General features: G+C 41.5%; 1 protein-coding gene across 3 annotated transcripts in view; it reads right to left on the reverse strand.

The window, feature by feature from the left end:
• Positions 1-4,483: 4,483 nt before the first annotated feature.
• LOC308406821 (metabotropic glutamate receptor 7-like) overlaps positions 4,484-21,082 on the reverse strand; it is a 76,323-nt gene continuing 59,724 nt past the window's right edge. For all 3 annotated transcript variants that reach the window (XM_080898057.1, XM_080898055.1, XM_080898056.1), the window contains 2 exons: positions 11,012-11,264; positions 4,484-5,591 (listed from right to left, as the gene is read on the reverse strand). In XM_080898057.1, coding sequence (XP_080754183.1) covers positions 5,542-5,591; positions 11,012-11,264 — 303 coding nt within the window. In that variant the 3' untranslated portion in view covers positions 4,484-5,541. The remainder of the gene's footprint in view (positions 5,592-11,011; positions 11,265-21,082) is intronic.

The following is a 21,082-nucleotide window of genomic DNA, read 5'->3' on the forward strand; positions in this document are numbered from 1 at the left end:
TGAGCGCAGCCTTTTAAGCTGAGGCTTACTGCGGCAGCTGAGGGCGCGCGGCAGACACTTGTCGTGTGAGAGGTCACTTGAACCATTTATGCGGCGTTGCATTCCAAAGTAAAGGAGAAACAACAGCATTGAGGTCAGGTTAAATAACCCTTTGCTCTGTAATGTCATGTCGAGCCAACCTCCGCTTCACTTGAAAAGATCACAGCTGAAGCAACATGTTGTTTCGGCTCTAAATTATACACAACACAGCAGCAGGATCACTGTCAGTTTATGCACCGTGCCGCATCTTGCTCTTTGTGGTATGCATTTAGCTGGAAACTCTCTGCCCTGTGTCATTATACATGGTCCGGACAACACACAGCACATCAAAATAAAACATGAGGGTTTCTCAGTGTGTGGTTGCTGCTGTACACCATTTCTACCTTTTACAGGCATTGTGCAGTCTGCAAGGCTCATGTAAGCACAGGATGTTTGTGCACAGCTTTGGTCTTACTCCCTGCTGGCTTGATGGCCAGATGGGTCAGTGACAGTGTGGTCGGAGCTTGGCGGGCCCCTTCTGTTCGCTGTGAGGGTCCACTCATGGGATCAAAACCCCCGAGACCAGAATTCTAGAAACTGGATCACAAGGTAAATGGATTGCAAGCTGAGCTGAGACATGCAGTGCACACACATAACCCCACACAGTTACAATAAGGAATATGCACTGTCTCCTGAGTAGCAGAGCGGCTACGTGAACATATGCTTACACGTGTATGGCGTGTATAAGGATCTCCCACGATGAGACAGATCTGTCAGAGGACAGAATGTTTTACCCAGAGAAACAGAAAAATTAACTAAAGAAAATGTGATTTTATTTAATAAGCCAGAAGCAGACCTGATCTTTTATCATTCAAGGCAAGCTGTTCAGGAGGGTTAGATTGCCAAAGTGATATTTTTCTGGTCATGTCATGTGGAAATTTAGTCAAGTCATCTTCAACTGCTATTGCAGTCCATTAACTCCATTGTGAAGATACATAATTGATGCAGCCTTTGGGTAGAGTTTAATCAAATGGAGAGTTCTCCGCACTCCACCGCCAACTGAAAAATGAGACACACGATCCTCAGTGATGTAGTGCGTGAGGTAAGAGTATAAGTCACACTTTGAATTGATTTATAATCATTGCACTGTACACGTCCTGCACAATGCCCAAAGCAAAACATGTGGGTATAAGCTTTTAAAGTTGGATTCGTGTGTATTTATGTGCCCGAGACAGGATCAGCAGAAAGTGTATAAAAATGAAAGTATAACAGCCAGACAGCTGATTTTACTAATCTACTCCCAAACAAAAAGGAGCACCGTTTTGGTTTTCACTTTCATTTCATTTTTGTTTGATGTGGATTTTCTATCACTCTTCCCCAACTATTCATTTCCATCTTGGTATTTTGATTCTCTTTAGGCGTTTACTTTTCTTTGAAATAACAGTGATCTGTGTGGGATGTGGAAATGCATTGTTTATGCCATGCTCCCTGAAATCAAGGGCTTAGCTCTCTAGTTAAATTTCACACTCAGCCAGCACTTATCTCTGTCAGCTCCTGTTTGAGCCACAGATGATCTGCCTTGTTTTAAATGCTGTTGGCTTTTGTTTGTGTCCTGAACCTGAGCTGTGATTCAGTGGTAGAAATGTACTACTTTATTCTATACAAGTACACGCTCCTGAGAGTGTGCTACATCTTCCACGCAGCCAAGGCGGGAAACAAATATGCAACATATTCATAAGATCTATGCCAGCTCGCGTACGTCTTTTCTCCATGAATGCATTTTTGTGACAGGGGAAATTGGGGGAAAGTGGCAGATTAGCGCACCTACTCAGCTGCAAATTCTGAAGAGCATTCGTCTCACTCAGCCATGCTAATAACACAGCAGTCAATTAAATCCATGAAGTCAGATATGTAATTTTCGAATAATCATTAACTAGAATTAGAAGTTTGGCTATTGAAGAGATGGGAAAGGAAGACGTAGAGAGAGGCGGTGAGAGACGTATAACCATCATTACATTAGAAGCGACATATACTAAATCCCTCAGCCGAAGATGAGTGAAGATAAAGGAGGTGACTGAGCTAATTGTGTACTGTCAGAATCCATATCTCTAACGACTGTCAAACGAGCAAATTTCAAATCTATTCTCTCCACCCACCGACACCCCCCCCCCCCCCCCCCCCCCCCCCCAGGCACTGAGAGAGAGAGAGAGAGAGAGAGAGAGAGAGAGAAATAAATACCAGGAGACACTAATGTGATGAGAATGAGGCCTAGTCTCTTCCGCTGATTAAAAATGCAATAACACTGTGACAAACACACACATGCATACACACGATGTGCAGCCAAAGCATGGCCAAGGTGTTGCTCTGTGGACCGACAGATAAGGAATGGCACCCTGGACTAATTATTCACTTGGAGTGAAAGGCATTGTATATTTTCATGTATCACTTCAAGAAAAACAAACAAAGGAGCGAATGAATGAACAGCATTTCACTGGTGGAGCAACAAAATTTACAAGTGATCTTTCTTCATATGATAATTAGAGTCAATGAGAAGATGGTGGATGTTATGACTCATGCCTAGCCAGTGGCTAGCTTACTGTACTTATGAAATCTTGACGTCACTGTGTACTGGTAATGGTAACTGGCCTGGTTTCTGGAGAACAGAAGGAATGCAGTGGAAGGAAAAGATGCTGGTAAACAAAAAGCATCAGAAGGAGGTTTCCAGTACAAGATGCAGCGGGGAAGAAATAAGTGGAGTGAAGAGTGTCTTTATCCACCCCCTGTTATATCAGGCTTCAGTTGGTCACTGATGGGAAGCAGATAAGGTTTCAGTCTGGCTGGAGTTGGATAATTGGACATTTATGGAGAGATAGGAGAGCCCAGAGCCCAGGAGCCATGAAACAGAGCTAATCTAGACCCAGCATCAGTAAATTGTCTGTGAAAGAGCGCATCAGGAGTTCTGACAAGATAAAGAAGGCTTTCCTCAAAGGCGGAGCTGGACCAAACTGACATGAAAACTCAGATAGAAGAAAGCCTGAGCCTTCGGTGCCAGGACTTTTACAAGTCACATGATGTGCGCGCTAAAACGCACATTTCACAGCGCAGCGCCATCACCTTGTCATCCAAATTGGGTCGCGCAGGCTTGTAATTCGTAGACAGAGAAGACAGTTTTGACAATTTTTGTAACTAGACAGCTCTTAAGAGCCAGAACTCTTTTCAAGCTGGTGTACATTTTTAAAAAGCCCATAAAACCTATTGTTCTGCATCAAATACTCCATGTCTTATAATCTGTGACTGGCATCCCTTAAAAGTTTCAAACATTTAAGCCCTCCTGGTGGAATGTGCCTTACTCTTAGTCCACCATGATTAGTTTCCTTCCTTTGATGATTCTTTCTCCCATTTGAGTCTCCCTGGAATGTGCTGCCTACAGAACAGGTGCATACTAAGCAGGTGGGTCCTTACGTAGGAGCCCCGAGAGCCTCGTGATGGAGTAGTTCATATCCCATACTATTTCAGGCAGGTTTATAAAAGAGATTCCAGGACCTGCTTTGTTTTTTTTTACACATTTTCTGCATTTTAAAGTTTTTCTTTTCTTTGCATCACGATCCAAAAAGATATTGCTTGAGTTATTTATTGTTTCGGTTCTTTTTTTTTTGCTGAGCTGCAAATCTAAACTCTGTACAGCCCCTACTGATTGCTTGCACATAGGCACTGACGCAGGCAATTAATTTGGTGGGGGAGAGGCTAGTCTTAATTGGGTATAAGTGGGATTTTTCTTGGCTGTGTGCAACAGAAAATGACAGACTGTGCGTATGAGAAGTAAAGACCATCTGGTCCCACAGGAGTGGAGCGAGAAGCCAGACAAATGGAAAGAGAAACAACTGAAAACCTGTGTGTATCATTCCCCCTCTCGCACAAACACACACACACGCACAGACAAGAGGAATCGGCATTTCTTGGTCATATATCATTTGCCAAGTAACAGCCTAGAGGGTGAAGAAGCAGAAGTCTCTCATGCGTGGCCTATTCATGTTTTGATGCAATAATCAATATTGAAAATAGTAACATTATGCTTGTAGGCAGGCACGGGAATAAAGAGCGGTTAGCTTGTAAAGACTTGGTCATCAGCAGGACAAATTGATCTGACATGTTACATTATTCATGTAGGGGATTGGCGGTGAGACTCGGGAGGGGTGTTGGTGCGGGAAGAGGAGCAAACGGGCGAGTAAGGAAGTCAGCAAGTGGGCATCGTTTTCTCTCGCAGAGGTCACAGCTCCTCGGTGTACGAGCACCAAACATTTCCATCAGCTACGCAAGCCTACAGTATAAACAACACGACGCCTGATTGCACTTGTACGCCACTTTTGGACTTTAGTCTCTCCGAGTCTCTCGTGCAAACTCACACATTTCCGCACACACAGAAATAACTATGATATGCCGTCTGGTTTCGTTGTATAAAAGATAACAAAATGATTTTATTACACGTCCATAATTTGACAGACATCACAACATACTTGCAAGATTGCTCTGATATTAATGTTTCCCACACCATAATTAGGCATAATATACCCAGTGTGAAACTAAATAAAACAAACATGCTTTTGCAGATACAGGGAAGGTCAGTTCAACAACAGATTAAAGCCATATTCTGTCCCTCAGTGAAGTTCACTTCTGGTAAAGAAAACGAGCAGCAGAAGGATGCTGAAGCTTATTATCATTTTCAGAATTTATGTTTATTATTTTTTTTTTCCCCTTTTTTTTCTTCAAGTTTACATCAAATAGAACAAACATACATTGGCACATGCAAAGTGAACACTTTGTGGTGCTTTTCATAACCATTCAAATCCAACAGAACAAAGACTGGATATCTATTGTTTTACTCCAAACATGAAAATACTCTCAGATATTTACAAAAAAATAATAATATATACTTACAATGCCCATCACTCTAACATAAGAATCATCTGGAACTGATTTGAATTAATTAAAATAAATTACTGTATGTGGCAGAGCTTGCTGTTTAAGGTTATTAAATCAATTTCAAGAAATAAGAGGCACAGGAGAAAAAGAAATCACTTAGAAACAATACAAACAGAAATCCAATAATGGGAACCCCAAGAGAATATGGCTTTAATGACATTTTAAAAGAAAATATCTTGAAAGCAGATCCAGTGTCTTTTTCTGCATTTGTCCTTATTCACGGTGGCCCCCTGTTTAGCAGGCATGTTGATCTCCGTCAGCAAGAGAAGGGGTGGGGGTGGGGCCATGACACAAGTTTAAAAAACCCCAAAAACCTACAGTTTGGTTCTGGAGGCTTGACCCAGCCACACAGGCCTAAAGCCGTGCTAGTCTCTGTCAGGACTCATGCATCATGTCTGGATGAAAGTTGGATGCAATCCATAGTCCTGGAGTGCATAGGTACTGCAGGTGGTGCTGGGATGCCTCTGTCTGTCTTTCTCTGCTTCTCTACAGCTCTCTTTTCAATCACAGATAAAGGACATACAGTATTCGTTTCCAAGCAGATCAGATCCTGAGGTTGTTGTAACTCACATATGTTTTCTTTGTTGCTTGACCTGAAATCACAGTGAAATATGAAGAGAGAAAAAAAGATAAAGATTTACTTTAAGCACAGCTAAAACATAAACAGAAGAATGGAAAAGAAAGCATGTTTTCAAAGGTAAATACACATCGTCATCCTCCTTCCTGCTGTGCTGTGCATTCTTATCGCCAGCTGTGTGCAATCAGTAGAAACAAATTCCAGGCCTTGTGTATCATTTCAACTCACAATGCCCCCATGCAAAGCCTTAGATTCTATTTTCAGATGTTAACTAGTGATAAAAAACACAAACACCACACAAGTGGGCACCGAACAAATGCTGGGGCATGCAACGCGATCCCAGTCTGGATTGCCATGGAAACGTATCAGAATGTGGCTGCGTGCCTGTGTGCAGTTTCTGTTTGTGTGTCCTGCTGTATATCGAGAACCACTTTGAGCTTCAGACCTTCAAAGTGAAAGTTTTTTTGCAAACTGAGGTCATCCTGGCTTGTCTGTTTTATGGTAGGAATAAAATGTGGAGTTGTGGTTAGTCTTTGGCTTGCAGTGACATTTAAGCAGGGTGTCATACTATGAAGAATGGGCTAGGGTAATGTGGATGTAGTCCGTAGAGCAATGACAAGTAGGAGGATATGTGTATCTGCAGGCTTGTTGTCCTGTTTGTGCATTTCTTAATCACAGTCATTGCTATTCTACTACTTTAATGTTGCTATGGCGACCATCTCCCATGGGCTATCCAATTAAAGTCGCACCATTTCTTTACAGCTGCATTTTGTAGTCTTGGCCGGGAAGTATGATGAATAAAACATTAGTAAATGTACAACAGAATCTTGCTGGTAAACATAGTCAGGAGGATTTTTTTTTAAATTTTTTTTTAAAGTAAGATGTTTTTGTGTGCGTTTTCAGGTTTGATACTAAAACATTTTGAACCGCATGCATTTTTTAAGAATCCGACTTCTCTGTTTATGATCTGCGCCAGAGTAGCGCATACATTGTGTGCATTAATCATGACCTGATCTAAGGGGTTAACATAAATGGAGGCAGCTCAAGCTGCGCTGCATCATTCACATGTAACATCTTTAAACATCCAACACATAGCTCATACAGTACCAGTCACACCCTCCCAATTTGATAGTCTATTTAAGCTGCAAATTCCCCCTCGCTCCCTCTGCCTCTTACACATCAGTGCCACCGCCGCTGCCCTCCATCACCGCCTGTTGCCTAACCCCTCCGCAACCCCAGCATCCCTGGGAAGGTTCCGCCAGGGATAATAACTAATCACTTCCCAATTTCTATGTATCATATTTATGGGGAGCGGTCAGCTCAGGGTTTAGGCACCTAACTCTAACAAAGCCCTTCCAGAAGCAAGTCTCGCCATTCTGCAGTCCTCCTGAAACGCCTCATTTAAGTGGGCCATTTGAAGGATTATGTAAATTAACTTTAATTTCACTGGTCACTGGGACAGAAAAAAAAACTGCATGTGTAGAATAACTGTTCAAATCTGATTAAAAAAAGTTTTACTTCCACCAACCCGTATCCCCCCCCCCCCCCCCCCCCCCCACACACACACACACAGCAACTGCAGTAAGCTAAAAACTAAACCAAAAAGCTGAATTAAAATCAGATCAGTACAAATGTATGCAAATTTATAGATGAAGAAAAATTATGTAACTCTTTTAAAGGCTTGTATTTTGGTTTCTGCTGTGTACAAGCAACTGACCCTGGAGCTTTCAAATCCAAGCTGCCTTTCCACTTCTTGATGACATTGTTTTTGGTTCAGTCACACTAGAGTAAAAATAGGACAGCGACCTCCATGTGACTAGGAAAAACTGGTGGTTGCCCGGTGCAGCTGGTACCCCAAAGATTAAGCGTGCAACGGCGTCAGCCTCTTTGTGACCGTTTTCGACTGCACAGGCCGCCTCGGGGTGAAAGCAACCTGTCAACCTGCCTCGGACTGATTCCTGTCACTCTCAGACGGACTGATGAAGTGTTGCAAACTACTGCCGTCTAATTTATAAACGTAGACTTATTAGACCATCACATCTAGCTAGCACAAACAATCTGAGCTAGTCTGTACAACTTGCATGCGATGTGTCCCTCTGCAACTGGTTGTATTCTAGCTATATCCCTATAGCACCTGTATCATCTTGCAGTTATGTCTGGACCTGAAGTAAGTAGTTAATGTGAATTTCTGTCTATACAGATGGCAACAGAATTGAATGATTTATCACAGTTTTTTCCATAAAACAGATTGCATGTAATTACCAACCTGACCACATTCATTTGCAAACTGAAAGCTGATCGATTGTGTTTTATCTTGATGCACCAAAGTTGTTTTGAAGACTACAGCTGACTCCAAACGGTTGCAGACCTGGTTCCCATCCTTGAAGCAACCAGTTTAAAGAAAACAAGATCGCAAGTTCACTGCAGTAATTTTGGTTGCATTGTAGTGTGACAGTAACATTAGTTATGTGAGCAAGTCATCCATCTGTGGCTGCCATATCCTCAAAGCTCATTTTCCTTTAAGGGGACCTAAAGTATTATGCTTTTCCTTAATTGCTGTCACATATATACAGTTAAAATGCTGAATTCTCATATTAGATATAGCCAGAGTTTCAAATAATAAAGTCTTCTATGAGATATGATAAAAGTCACATTCGCCTGCTATTCAAACTTTCTGTTTGTGAGCGGCAGCCAATCAGAAGAAAGTTGGCTTAATGGAAAAGAGAGCTAAATTGATTAACTAATATACATTTTATTTCCATATAAAGAAGTATTTAAAAAAAAATCCAGAGCATGAATCTTCTAACGTCTGTGATTCTAGTTAGTTGTAATAGAAATTGGCTCAGACAAATCCTCTCTATCATCCTAATTTTTAATATTAAAGCCTCCCATAACTCTTCTTCCTTTTGGTTCTTCCATTTGTTAAGTTGTGTTTTCCGACTACAGATTTCATTGTTAATTAAATGAAATCAGTCAGAGAAGCATTAAGGCAGTCGCGCACATGCCTGTTGGGAAAAATGTAACGGGACAGTGAATCAATGCGACATCTCAGGGCGAAGCCTCTTCTCCGAGAGGTGTAATCATGATGATATTACACCGTATCAATATCAATGTAAATCTGCAGAACTGCTAATGCTCTTAATCCTATAAATCAGTTTGAGTCATTCCATAAGGGGGCCCCTGAAAAGAAGGAATTTGGCACTCCGATGGTTACAGGAATTGACGGACATTCTCCCGGGATGTTCGAGGCGCAGTTCAGGTTTCAGGGCGGTCATGCACATAAATTCGCCATTAATAAATGTCAGTTCCAATATTGCTAAAAAAAGAAGGGCAAGAGGAGGAGAGTGCATGCAGCGAGGGGAGAAAAGGCGAGAAGATATTCATGTTGGAGAGACAGAAGGTGAGAGACACACCGAGCAGAAGATAGGGGGCACTTTTGGGAGGGTCTTACAGAGACCGCATGCCCTGCTTGGGGACTTTTGATGTGCTGCTACAACAGATGCCAAGGTTTCACCCCTATTTACTCAAAGAGCCACATGTGTGACAGGCAAAGATGTGCTCCCCATCCCCTGATACGCTTGCATCAGCACTCTGACTTATGCGCATAACTCACACTTTCGACTCACACAATGATACACACATTGAGAAGCACACTCAGTCACAGACCCACACACTCATTCTGCTCATGACAGATGAGTGTGACAACTGTTGGCTGTTTGGAGAAATTCCCAGGAAAATCTGTGATCTCAGAGGCATAATCCAGAGAGGGGTTGTGGGGCTGGTGCACCTGTGGGTGCCATGATCACTCTGTGTGATTAGAAGTGTTGTGGGAGAAGAGGTCTTTGGAAGCTGTGATGTGTGATTTGCATGAGCTGTCAATCTTCACTGTCTTTGTCCTGACAACTAGAGATGAGCATAAAGCTTCCATGGCAACGCTGGCCTAGAATTCTGCCTTTGCAGTCTTTCTTCTTTAAAGGGCTTAAAAAACTCTTTCTCATGTTGATGTTTCTCACCCACAACAAACACCATATCACCTAACTACGGAAATATGTAGGCCTCCCCACTCACGTACTAATACCCAGCTTTCTCTCTGCTAACAGGATCACACTTACTGTTTTAGATGAAGGGTGGTATGAGTAACACACAGCAACAGGGACAGATAATCTCCTTCCATGCCCGTCGACAAAGCCCTGCTGCTTGAAATCTCTTCAGAGAGCAAGTGCCCCCATCTCTCATGTTCCCTGCCATGCAGCTGGCCTAAAGGTCGAACTATTAATCAGGATACAAGATAACTGGGTCCTTTTTAAGGGACATTATACATCATTTTAACCAAGTCACCATCCTATTAAACCAGTGGAATGGGCTTTCTAGTACAAGAAAGGAAAAAAGATCTAAAAAAGACTAAAAAGATCTCATTTATGTGTCTTGGGAAAATTTACATCTATTATACAGATGTAGATCTCAGCTCCTGGGTCATCTTTATGGTCTGTATCATTTCTCATGGCTATAAAGGGACTATTTTTAATATTAAAGGCTCACTGTGGACACAAATGTGTTTGTAGATTGTGGACCGTTCATAGGTTAAGCTTATGTCTAACTAAAGTGTTGTACTAAAGTACAAGCATTTCTTTTTACAATGTATTGGTCTTTAAAACTGTGAAAATAAAAATTCAAATGTGTATTTCTAGCAGTCCTTTGGTAATACTCTACGTCCACATTCAGCCTGTATAGAAAAACAATATTAGCATTATTGTAGCTTACAAAAGTACAAAACAGAGCTTAGGCAAGGGTTTTATATTCAAAGGTAAAATCTTATTTTTTTCCAGATTAAAGTCATATATGAGCAAGAAAAAAGAAATTCCAATTACTGGTTGCCATGCATTGTGCCTGCAGTGGTAGACCTTATCAAATTATACTCTGCAATCAGGAAATACTTAGGTCAGGACAGAATTGCTACATGATTGGAAGCATTTATGCTTTGAAGAGACACTGCCAGGAGAACACCACACACGTTTTTGTGAAAGAGTTACTGCTGCGTGTCTCTTACTACTCTGCACTTTGGGCATTCCCTCTGTGCTGGCCTCTGAGGTGTGATGCAGTTGCTTCAACCTAGTGAAAGTGAGGGCTGTTTTTTTATTTATATATATTTTTTCTCATGTAATGTTTTAAAGTTTTACAAGTTTAGCCTCAGAGAATATCACATGACTTTAGTCATGAATTAAAAATTTTAATCTCAGAGAGTCTGAGTTTTGCAGGATGTCCACAGAGTAAGTCCTGGACATTAACACTTAAAAAAGGTTTGTGTACGTATTCATGATTATAGAGTGCAGTAAACTGTTTATTAATAGTCTGCATCCTGCTTACAAATGTTAAAAACTGCGCAAGCTTCTCTGTTTTATTGCATGTTGGCTAAAAACGCCACACCAGATTACTTACTCATGGGGTCAGCAGCGGGGTTCTCACACAGCTCAGTCTTTGCCTCTCCATTGGGCCTCTCGTTGGGCTTCTGGGACAGACGTGATGACATTGTGGCAGCTGTGACTACAGCCTTGAAGCTGCGCTTCCTCTTCTGGACGTTCATCTCAGGGTGGAAGATAATGATGTACACCTTGGGCATGTAGAGCATGCCCAGTGCTACTGAGGCACTGAGGTTCATAGAGATGGTCAGGGTGGTTGTCTGAATGTACAGCTGTAAGTAAGCAGAGACAGGTGAAGAGTGATTTTAATAAAGACTAGAATAGCAGCAGACATAATCAAAATGGGTAGCTCCTTTGTGTGTGGTATCAGCTTTGATTTGGCTGCTCTATGAGGCAGATAAATATGTTAGGAGTAGCATTTAAACACTTATAAAGAAAAATTAGAAACAAGACAGCGATGATGGCTAAACGTCTGTTGCCAATTAAAGAGCAGTCACACTGCTGAGCGAAGTGATGAGGCAAAACCTAATAATAGCCACTGCCCAATAACAAAATCTCAGCATCCAGAAGATACATTACATTGTTTGTTGCCATTTTCTGAGTCTTGCAATGTGGTTAACCTTTCTGCAGAAGGAGCCATGATGTTAGTCATTAAAAACTTTTATAGTTTTATAGGAACATATTTTTAATACTGAATTCCCACATAATTTAATGGATTATTCAATTATACAATTCTTGGTTTGATAACCTACTATTATTAAGAGATAAGTAGGTGATCCCGGCATTTGCTATGTGTTGCTATGAGCAAAAGAGCACTCATGCGTTTAGTACATGATCTAGAAGCATTTATTAAAGCTTGACCTGCAGCTACTCACTCAAGTCAAAGACGGTTCAAGTGTATTAATGACAACAGCAGAAGAATCACCAACAAATATCCTTACTTGCCCTCCTTCCTGCCAGCCTGTTGACTTTTTTCACTCTAGATTGATGGACCACACTGTCAGATGACAAGCTGTCCATGACATATTGAAGCCACCTTTCTTTTCCTTTTATACGAGCTGTTTTATTTCACCGCTCAAGCAATCCGAGCCCTACTTCTCCCACTAGCAAATTCTATTACCAGGCCCACTTTAATGTATATTCCTCTGAGAGTACAATAAAAGAACATGTATGCACTAAGAACACTACATTTTCAGCATACAGAAAGTCTACATTTATCTTTCTGCAGCTCTGCACACAGCAGAATGCAGCCCGAGAAAGGCTGTCAGTGCGGTAAGTGCTAGGATCATTCATTGGACTCCCGTGACATGAACACAGGTACATTCTCTCAAATGCATCCAACATGACATTCCCTTTCAGTCGTTGCATAACACCTTTCACACTGTCAGCCTGTAATTGTGAGCTTGCATAACCCAGATCATGTAGGGATTGCAAATTTTAAACACTGACTTCATTAGAATCTAGTGATTTTTCTAAGAGGTGGTGAAGTCGGTAAATCAGAGGACATTTAAGAGCTCTTTGTTTCATTTAAGGGTCTTGGAGGAGAAATAATCACTTCAAGAGGGGACATTATTGTTTGAAGAGCCGATCACCATAGCCTCCTCTCTAATCTACTGCACTTGAAAGTATCAGATGTCACTTACATACTGCCATTCAGTCAGTCACTGGTAATGTGCACTAGGAGAGGGTACCATTGTAAACACATTATCCACCACAGCGTGTCTGTGGAGAAGCAAAATGCTCAGTGAATCAGTGAGAGGAGGAAATGTCACCATTTGCATACAATCTTTCTTGGTAAATATTCGGAAACGGTAATTTCTTTCACTCATTTCCATGCTAGTCATGCCTTTGTCTTCTAATCTCCAAAAATCATTCAGATGCCTGATATCATCAACACACCAATGCACTCAATTGCCTCCATACCCTCCAGTTTTTCTGTGAAGCAGCATCAGAAGCAGCGATCTGGCTGGTACACCATGCATTAATAACTGTATGAATATCACAGTACTCTCAGCGCACTCTGTTCTCTGTCACTCTGGGCTGGGGGAATGTCGTTTCAGCTGCAAATTTGCAGGGCTCATGACTAGATTTTTTTGGGGCCACGAGTTAAAGCGTTGTGGGGCAGCGCACGTGGCATCAAACATAATCGCCAGAGAATCTTCAGCCTGTGCTGCTGTGCTTCCATGTTTGGTAGATGGTAACCTGTCTGGTATCCATAGCAACACTACAGAGTTTGGTGCAAGCAACTAAAGATGCCTGGAATAAGCTTTTAATGAGATTCTGATACCAAAGAGTCTGCAATGCTGACCCTATCACAACTGATTTATTGACCATGCAGGAGAGCTGATTCGGGAGCAAGCTCACAATAAGCTGTAATAGGCACTTTGTGTGCTCATACGCACACACAAAGCATGTGTAGGTATGTGGGCTTTCATGCTTTCTAATACACATGCACGCACGCACGCACGCACACACACACACACACACACACACACACACACACACACACACACACACACACACACACACACACACACAGGCACATAAGCACACCAAAACAAATCCTTTTTCTAACCATCTCTAACCGCAGAGACAGGGTTTTTCCATTGTGCATCTCTGTGAGCTTGACCCAAATTCGTACCCGCCAATCAAATGCTTTGCTTGTCGCAGAACAGTCATAATTAGCTTCTGTTGCTTTAACATAAATAAATACATGAAGGCATTTTCACAACTGCTTGGCAACTTACTATTTATAACCCCGTAATGATTTATTAACGCGCTCATCAGGAATCAAACGGTTGCTTTTGAATTTTACATCTCACTGACAAGCCAAATGCCAACATTCAGTCACAACAGACGATGTTTCTACTATTTAGACAAAAAGCTGTTGAGCGTAATTCTCATAATTATACCCACCAGGGATATACTTACTGCAAAGGCAATTTAATTGTGTATGGATGAGTACTATAAATGCACACAGTGATAAGAACTTGATTCAGTAAGTGACAATTAGGATGCTCTCTGCCCCGTTAGAGAATGCCTTCAATAATGAATCCAGGGGATTTGCAGTCTCCCCTCAACTACCTGGATGTCTCTTGTTGTTTGGGGTGGCCTACTTTCTATCCTGGCTCGTGTCATGAATAACTCTGTCTGGCTTTGTGCTCCAAAGCCTGATTCTGTATTGTAGCTCTGTATGTTGATGGCCTTTGCTTCTTTTCAACTCTGTACAGGAGATCCCCATTTCTGGTATTCATGATTGGCAGATTAAGAAGCTGTGACCGATAATGCACTCTGCATGTGGCAGAGATGGTAAGTAACTGTCACAACAATTAGAGGAAATCCTTTTTGATCTCAGGCCCTCCAAGGTTTGGAGGCCTATCTCCCCCTACCACCACTTCCCCTGCCAGTGGCGGACTCCCTCAGACATCGGTGCGTTGGTGGTTCTTTGTGTCCGGGGATGGGCGTCCAGGTACACACCGGCTCACTCCTTGGCGGCCGCTTATCGGGGCCTGGAGCCTGGGGCTCGCTCGGGCCACTTCAGAGGTGGGGTGTCCCCGGCCTCTCGGCCTGGGGCTCGGTCACTCAGGCACGGCTGGCTGCCGGCGGGGCTCACGGGCGCGTCACTGCAACTCCCCCTGGCTTCTGCTCCGCGGCTGCTGAGTGAGCCCTCATCTGGGACTCTCCTCAGCTCTTTCTGGGACAGTGGCGCGGCTGCCCCTCTGTTGGTCTTCCTTGGTCTCTTGTGTTCTGGGGGCCTCTGGATGTCTGGAGTTTTGATCTCCTCCATACCTGCTTCATGCCCTGGAGGACGGGGCTGTGGCCCCCCCACACCCTCTAGCAGATCATTACATGAAGGAACCTTTTAAAAAAAACAAGCGCGTCCATGCTCACAGGTGTACACACGGGTGATCACACCCACAAACTACACCCTTTTTGGCTCCTACCTCAAAGCACACTGTGTTCTGTTGATCTTATGTGCTGCACAATAATGTTTAATATTTAGTATTTACTGTCATATTCCCATATATCATTGTGATGTTGTTTATTCTATTACTCTTGTTCTCTTCTGCTTGTTTTCTTTTTTCTTTCTCAGCAGGTGATCCAGGTGATTGATATATGCATTTTTTTTCTCTGCCCGTTCTGTTGGTTTTTGTCTTTTGTCCTTCTCCCCCGTCCCTCTTCTCAGCTGTTTATTCTACCCTCTTTCTTTCTCCCCTTCTTTCCCCCAGTCAAGTCTGTCCCGTATTCAGTAAGTGAAAATAAAATAAACAATAAAAGGTGAATCAAATGGACCATTACGGCAAGGCTGGGATGGTCAATTTGGTAAAGTAAATCCGTTGGGCATCTTTCTTTGCCTTTAGACAACAATTCTGATGGCAAAAGAGCCAAACGGGACAGGCAAAAAGAAAAAAAAAAAAAAGGAAATCCCTTTTGATGTTTCCTTGACATGATTTGTCAAAATACAGTTCAGGATCCATCACGTGTGTCGGCAGGAAAATTGTGAAAAAGTGACATAATTTAAGTCCTACACGACTAAGAATAAAACTCTTTGAAAAAAACAGAGTTATTGTGTTTTGCCTATTTTCTGTCACATATATATTGTTTTTAACAAGGGCAAAGTTTCAAACAATAACATCTATGTGCAAGTGATCCCTGTGAACCAGAAGCTCATGCTTCAAACTGCTGTAATTGCTCTGTTTCAGACAGTTCTCAGTGAGACTGTGTCTAACACTTTACAAAGTGTTACCACCATGTTTTTGTCATGTTGTTACTTTCATTACAAAGGTTCTTCAGTGCTCTGCACAATGGATGGATATTAAGAAGGTACTTGCTGCAATTAGCTGACTACTCTTCACATGAATGGAGGAGGAAAATGGTGGGACGGTCTATAACTTTTTATTGCATGAAAGGACAAAAATATGATAAAGCTACAACTGTGTCCAGGACAGTAGGAATAATCAGCTTCTGCTCACATAGCACTTGATCTTTGCAAGCATCTGCATAGACATCACGCTAACACAAAGCCTGTATTGAAGAACTGAAAGTGATGCTAAAGCTGAGTGAATGCCTACCCCAGCCCAGCAGCAAGAGACGATCTTCAGCATGGAACCAAAAAGTGATGAGCTGACAGGCTTGAAGGACTGTAGCCTCCATTTCTACCTGTAGTTATTTACATTTGGACTGCTCTTGTGTGTTGTGATTAGGACAGGGATTTGTGTCAGTGTATGAACCTGTAGCCTAAAGTTTATATTGTTACTATTTATTATGTGACAATTCACGTCAGGCCATGTTACAAAGTAACGACAAATTAATCTAACAAGTAATGTAGTGCCTTACTTTCTCCAGGTAGTAATTAAGTAATTAATGTAATGCAGTACCCAAAATTTAAGTCTCTCTAGGTGTTTGTTAGTTTGCAAACTCCTCCTACATGATCAGGAGTTTGAGTGACCAAACTTGCCACGCAGGTAGGTTTTGAAGGTTCTTATCCATGTCAGAGATTAAAGATCATCACGTTTCCTAGCAAACACCACACAATAGGCTAACATCACCAGTTTATAGCATTTATGCACCCATAAAACCTTATGAAAACATCGCATCATTTTTCTTTCATGACAGTGATATCGAATTTATACCCCTAAAAGCTGAAATATGTACAATATATTAAAATGCCATCATGTTGCCTGGCAACCGTCTAGCAATAAAGTTAAAGTCTTTGTACACCTACAAAACCTTATGAAAGCATCCTATCATTTTAATTTCGTGACAATAACATCTTATTTATATCCACAAATGATGAATTATACATGTGTAGCAACCACAGAGCAACTGGCTAAAGTGACCCACTTTATTTCCCTCAATTTTCTCCATGCGGGTAAGTAAGTATAAGTAAGTCTATTTCTTTGCAAGCAAAGGCATAGCAATATTTTAGCATAGGTATGTACTAGTAATGTGTAATAATTTACTTTTTTTTGAGTAGCGGCAGCTATCCTTAATATGGTCACCTCAGCCACAGCTATTCCACCCAACCTTCTGTTTGTCTGGGGCAGCCAATTGGAATAAAGATGGCTTAAGGCAGGGGTCCCCAATCTCAGTCCACGAGGACCGGTGTCCCTGCAGGTTTTAGATCTCACCCTGGGTCAACACACCTGAATCACATGATTAGCTCATTACCAGGCCACTGGAGAACTACAAGACATGTTGAGAAGGTAATTTATCCATTTAAATCAGCTGTGATGGATCAAGGACACATCTAAAACCTGCAGGGACACCAGCCCTCGTGGACTGAGATTGGGGACCCCTGGTTTAAGGGGAGGGTGGCCCTGAATGGAGGACAGCTAAAATGCCTTGTTTCAAAAAGAGGCTTTAATAAGAGGCTGCACAATGGCACGGGATAAAACCAATAAGAAACTTTTTAGTGTGAATTATGCAAAGCTACCTTAGTGCAGTCTAAGAATAAAAAACATGGTGCTGGAAATGAGAGTATTAGGTCTCTTTTAAACTTTTGAATTTGGGAAATCATTTCAACCTTGGCCAACATTTAGAGGAGTTCCAAAGAAAGAGATAATCTGTGAGAGAGACAGGTTTTGGTAAAGTTTGATGATCACAAGCCTATTAAAAGATACTAGAGGAGAACACACACTGCCTGCGGAGAAGCTGAGGATCCTCCGCGGCCTGATGCTCCCTCACAATGAAGAAAATTCGACATTGAGAGCGATGATTCTGTCAGCAACAACAGTTTTGACAACATTCAATCAAACTTTAATCACATACTCTGAGATAATGCGCATTACACAGTTCCTCAGTGACAATGCAATGCAGTCAAGTGCCTCTGGCTGGATGGCATCTGTCATGAACAGTATCTCAACTGAATTACAACAGGTAAAATCTAATATAGCGTTTTATATATTTATTCCAAATGATAGCGGAACTACAAATAATGAACGATGTGTTCATATTGTTTGGATACTTCTCTGAGACTGGTTGACATTACCAAAATAAATTATTCCCCACCTACAATATAGATGATGTCAAGGCAGTAGTGGCAGACTGTTCTTCTAGATAATATTCAATTGGAATTTGCATGCATGTTTTTTCAAGCAAAGTCTTGCAAAGATTTCAATCAATCAGTAGCCCAGCCTTAAAAGTGTAAAAGGTAATATACATAAAACCTACATTATTTTCTCCATTTGTGATTTTTTCTTTGTATCACAACAGTCAGGAAAACTACGAGCAGCTTCTGCTTTGCAGCTCCCGGTGTTGCATGAATGAATAAATATATGAATTTTTAATTTCTGTGTTTGGACATTTATATGACCCATCTTTCATGGGATTATCAGACACAATAAGCCAAATGTCACCTAACATCCGGATCAACCAGACTTAGACGTAAGTGCTCAAACAAACATACGCATAAGGCTCCTCGAATATAACGCCCAAGGAGATATTTCACTATGGAAACATAAAAACACATGAGCACAGCCCATTAAAACCCAAGTCATAAATAAATCCAGACAAATCAAACACTACTTCTGCATCCATTAGTGCCAAATGTTTTAAATATGACCAAGTTCATATCTAGCAGTCTGTAACCCATATAACGCACATATGCCACTTTTGCCCTGCGTTCTCATGCTTTAGAAATGCATTAAGAAAATGCAAAAACATTATGAAGAAAGCGTTTAATTAAAGCTCCATTCTCATTCCGCCTCACATCTAAAACTGAAAGATTAACATTTTTTATACAACGGTTGTCATAAATCATGATATGAAGGACAAGATAAAATGAAGTGAATTCCGCTCTCCGTCTCATTTAGCTCGTAATGTTCGCAGATTCTTTCATCTTCGGTCACACCTCTGTGTCTTCCCATTTCAATATGTAATGGCAATACTCCACATCTTAACTGCGCACAGAGTGTGAAACTGATGTCACACTCCCTTCTCCCTGATAAAAAATAATGGACTAAAGTTAAAATCACAACTACAACCTTTCTTTCTTTCCATTATACTTGACCACATTTAGCTTTTCGCCTGCAGTCCGCCTCTGGTGCAATCTACTCAAGGTTTCATGCATAAAACAAGTGATAGGCAGGGGAATTTCACATATTATTTTCAAAAGACTCCACATCTCCGCACTAAGTGTCACATCCAACTCCTGTCAAACGCTGCTGTTTGCAGAGAGACAGGAGTTTTAGAAGATGCAATTTTACCTGCTGAAAGCTGAAGTGAAAAAGTTTTCCGCAGCATAGTTAGTCATTGTTAATGATGCTTGTCAGGACGAACCGTCCCCATGAAGTTTATGTATTACAGGGGACATCTTACAAGAGCCTAAGAGGTTTCCACACATGTACTGAGGCATATAAGCTACATGGAGTTCACTTTTAAGCGTGACTGAGTCTTGTAGGTGTTTTATTAGAGTGTTTCAGTGCCTCGGGATAAATGTTTCATTATATCATCGTCCTACTCTTCTGAACTGCAAGAAATGTTCTATGTTTAAACACCAGCCCTCGTGTTTATTGGCAGAATACATTAAATCTATTTATCAGTCCTTTGCTCAGAGCAAACATTTATGGTGAGGCACTTCAGGCAAAAAGTGTTTTTTTTTTTTTTTTGGTGTCTGTAGCTCAGGAAGTAAAGCAGGTCATCTACTTATTTGAAGGTTTGTGGTTCGATCCTTGGCTCCTCCAGTCTGCATGCCAAATATCCTTGGGCAAGATCATAACCCCAAGATCATAAGTTGCTCTCCGATGCATTCACTGGAGTATGAATGCGTTTGAATGGTAGATAGAGGCACTTAAGCATATAAAATAGAGCTTGTGTGAATGGGTGAATGAGGCATATTGTATAAAGTGCTTTGGGCGCTGCGGCAGAGTAGAAAAGCGCCATTTAAGAATCAGTCCGATCATATCTATTACCTGAACTGTTTATACCTGTATAACAGTTTCAAATAAAAATGTATAGCTTTTCACAACATATAAAATCACCAGCCACTATATTAGTTAGACGTGTTCAACAGCTTGATGATGCAAACATCTAATTAGTGAACCCAACAACAACAACCAAATGCATTTAGACATTTAGACACGGTAAAGACAACCTGCTGAAGAACACCAGAATGGGGCAAGAAATCGATTTAAGTGACTTTGAATGTGGGAAGGTTGTTGTTCCCAGGGAGGCTGGTCTGAGTATTTCAGAAACTGCTGATTTACTGTGATTTTCCCACACAACCATCTCTAGGGTGTACAGGGAATGGTCTGAAAAAGAGAAAATATCCAGTGAGCGTTAGTTCTCAGGGAGAAAATGCTTTGTTGGTGCCAGAGCTCAGAGGAGACCAGTCGGACTGCTTTAAATGGATAGGAAGAGAACTATAACTCAAATAACCATTCATTGCAACCAGAGTATGCAGAAGGGCATCTCTGAATGCTCAACATATCAAACCTTGAAGCAGATGGGCTACAGCAGCAGACGACCACATGAGTGCTGCTCCTGTCAGTTAAATACAGGTAAAGGGAGGCTACAATTTTCACAAGCTCACCAAAACTGGACAAGAGAAGATTGGAAAAATGTTGCTTTAACATGAAAGCATGGATGCTTCCTGCCTTCCATCAACATTTCAGGTTGCTAGTTGTGTTTGGATAGGTTTTCTTGGCACACTTTGGGGTTCTTAGTCCCGACTGGGCATTGTTTAAACACCACAGCCTACCTGAGTATTGTTGCTGACCCCGTCCAAGTTTTTATGACCACAGTGTGCCCATCTGACCCATGTCCCAAAGCTCAAATAACCTCAAACAAGTTTACTGAACATGACAACGAGTTAACTGTGCTCAAATAACCTCCAGTGTTACCAGATCTCAATCCAATAGAGCACCTTGGAAGAGGAAACACATAATGGATGTGCAGCTGACACTATCATGTCAATATGGACCAAATTCTCTGGGGAATGATTCCAGCACCTTATTGAATTTATGTTACAAAGAATTATGGCAGTTCTTAAGGCAAAAGGAAGTCCAACCCAATACGATCTGCGTGTAGATAAAAAAAAATCAGTCTGGCTGTGAAAGTATTTTCTAATTTATGCCGTGATAAAAAGTGA

This window comes from Rhamphochromis sp. 'chilingali', assembly GCF_963969265.1.
Source record: "Rhamphochromis sp. 'chilingali' genome assembly, chromosome: 12".
Classification (NCBI taxonomy): Eukaryota; Metazoa; Chordata; class Actinopteri; order Cichliformes; family Cichlidae; genus Rhamphochromis; species Rhamphochromis sp. 'chilingali'.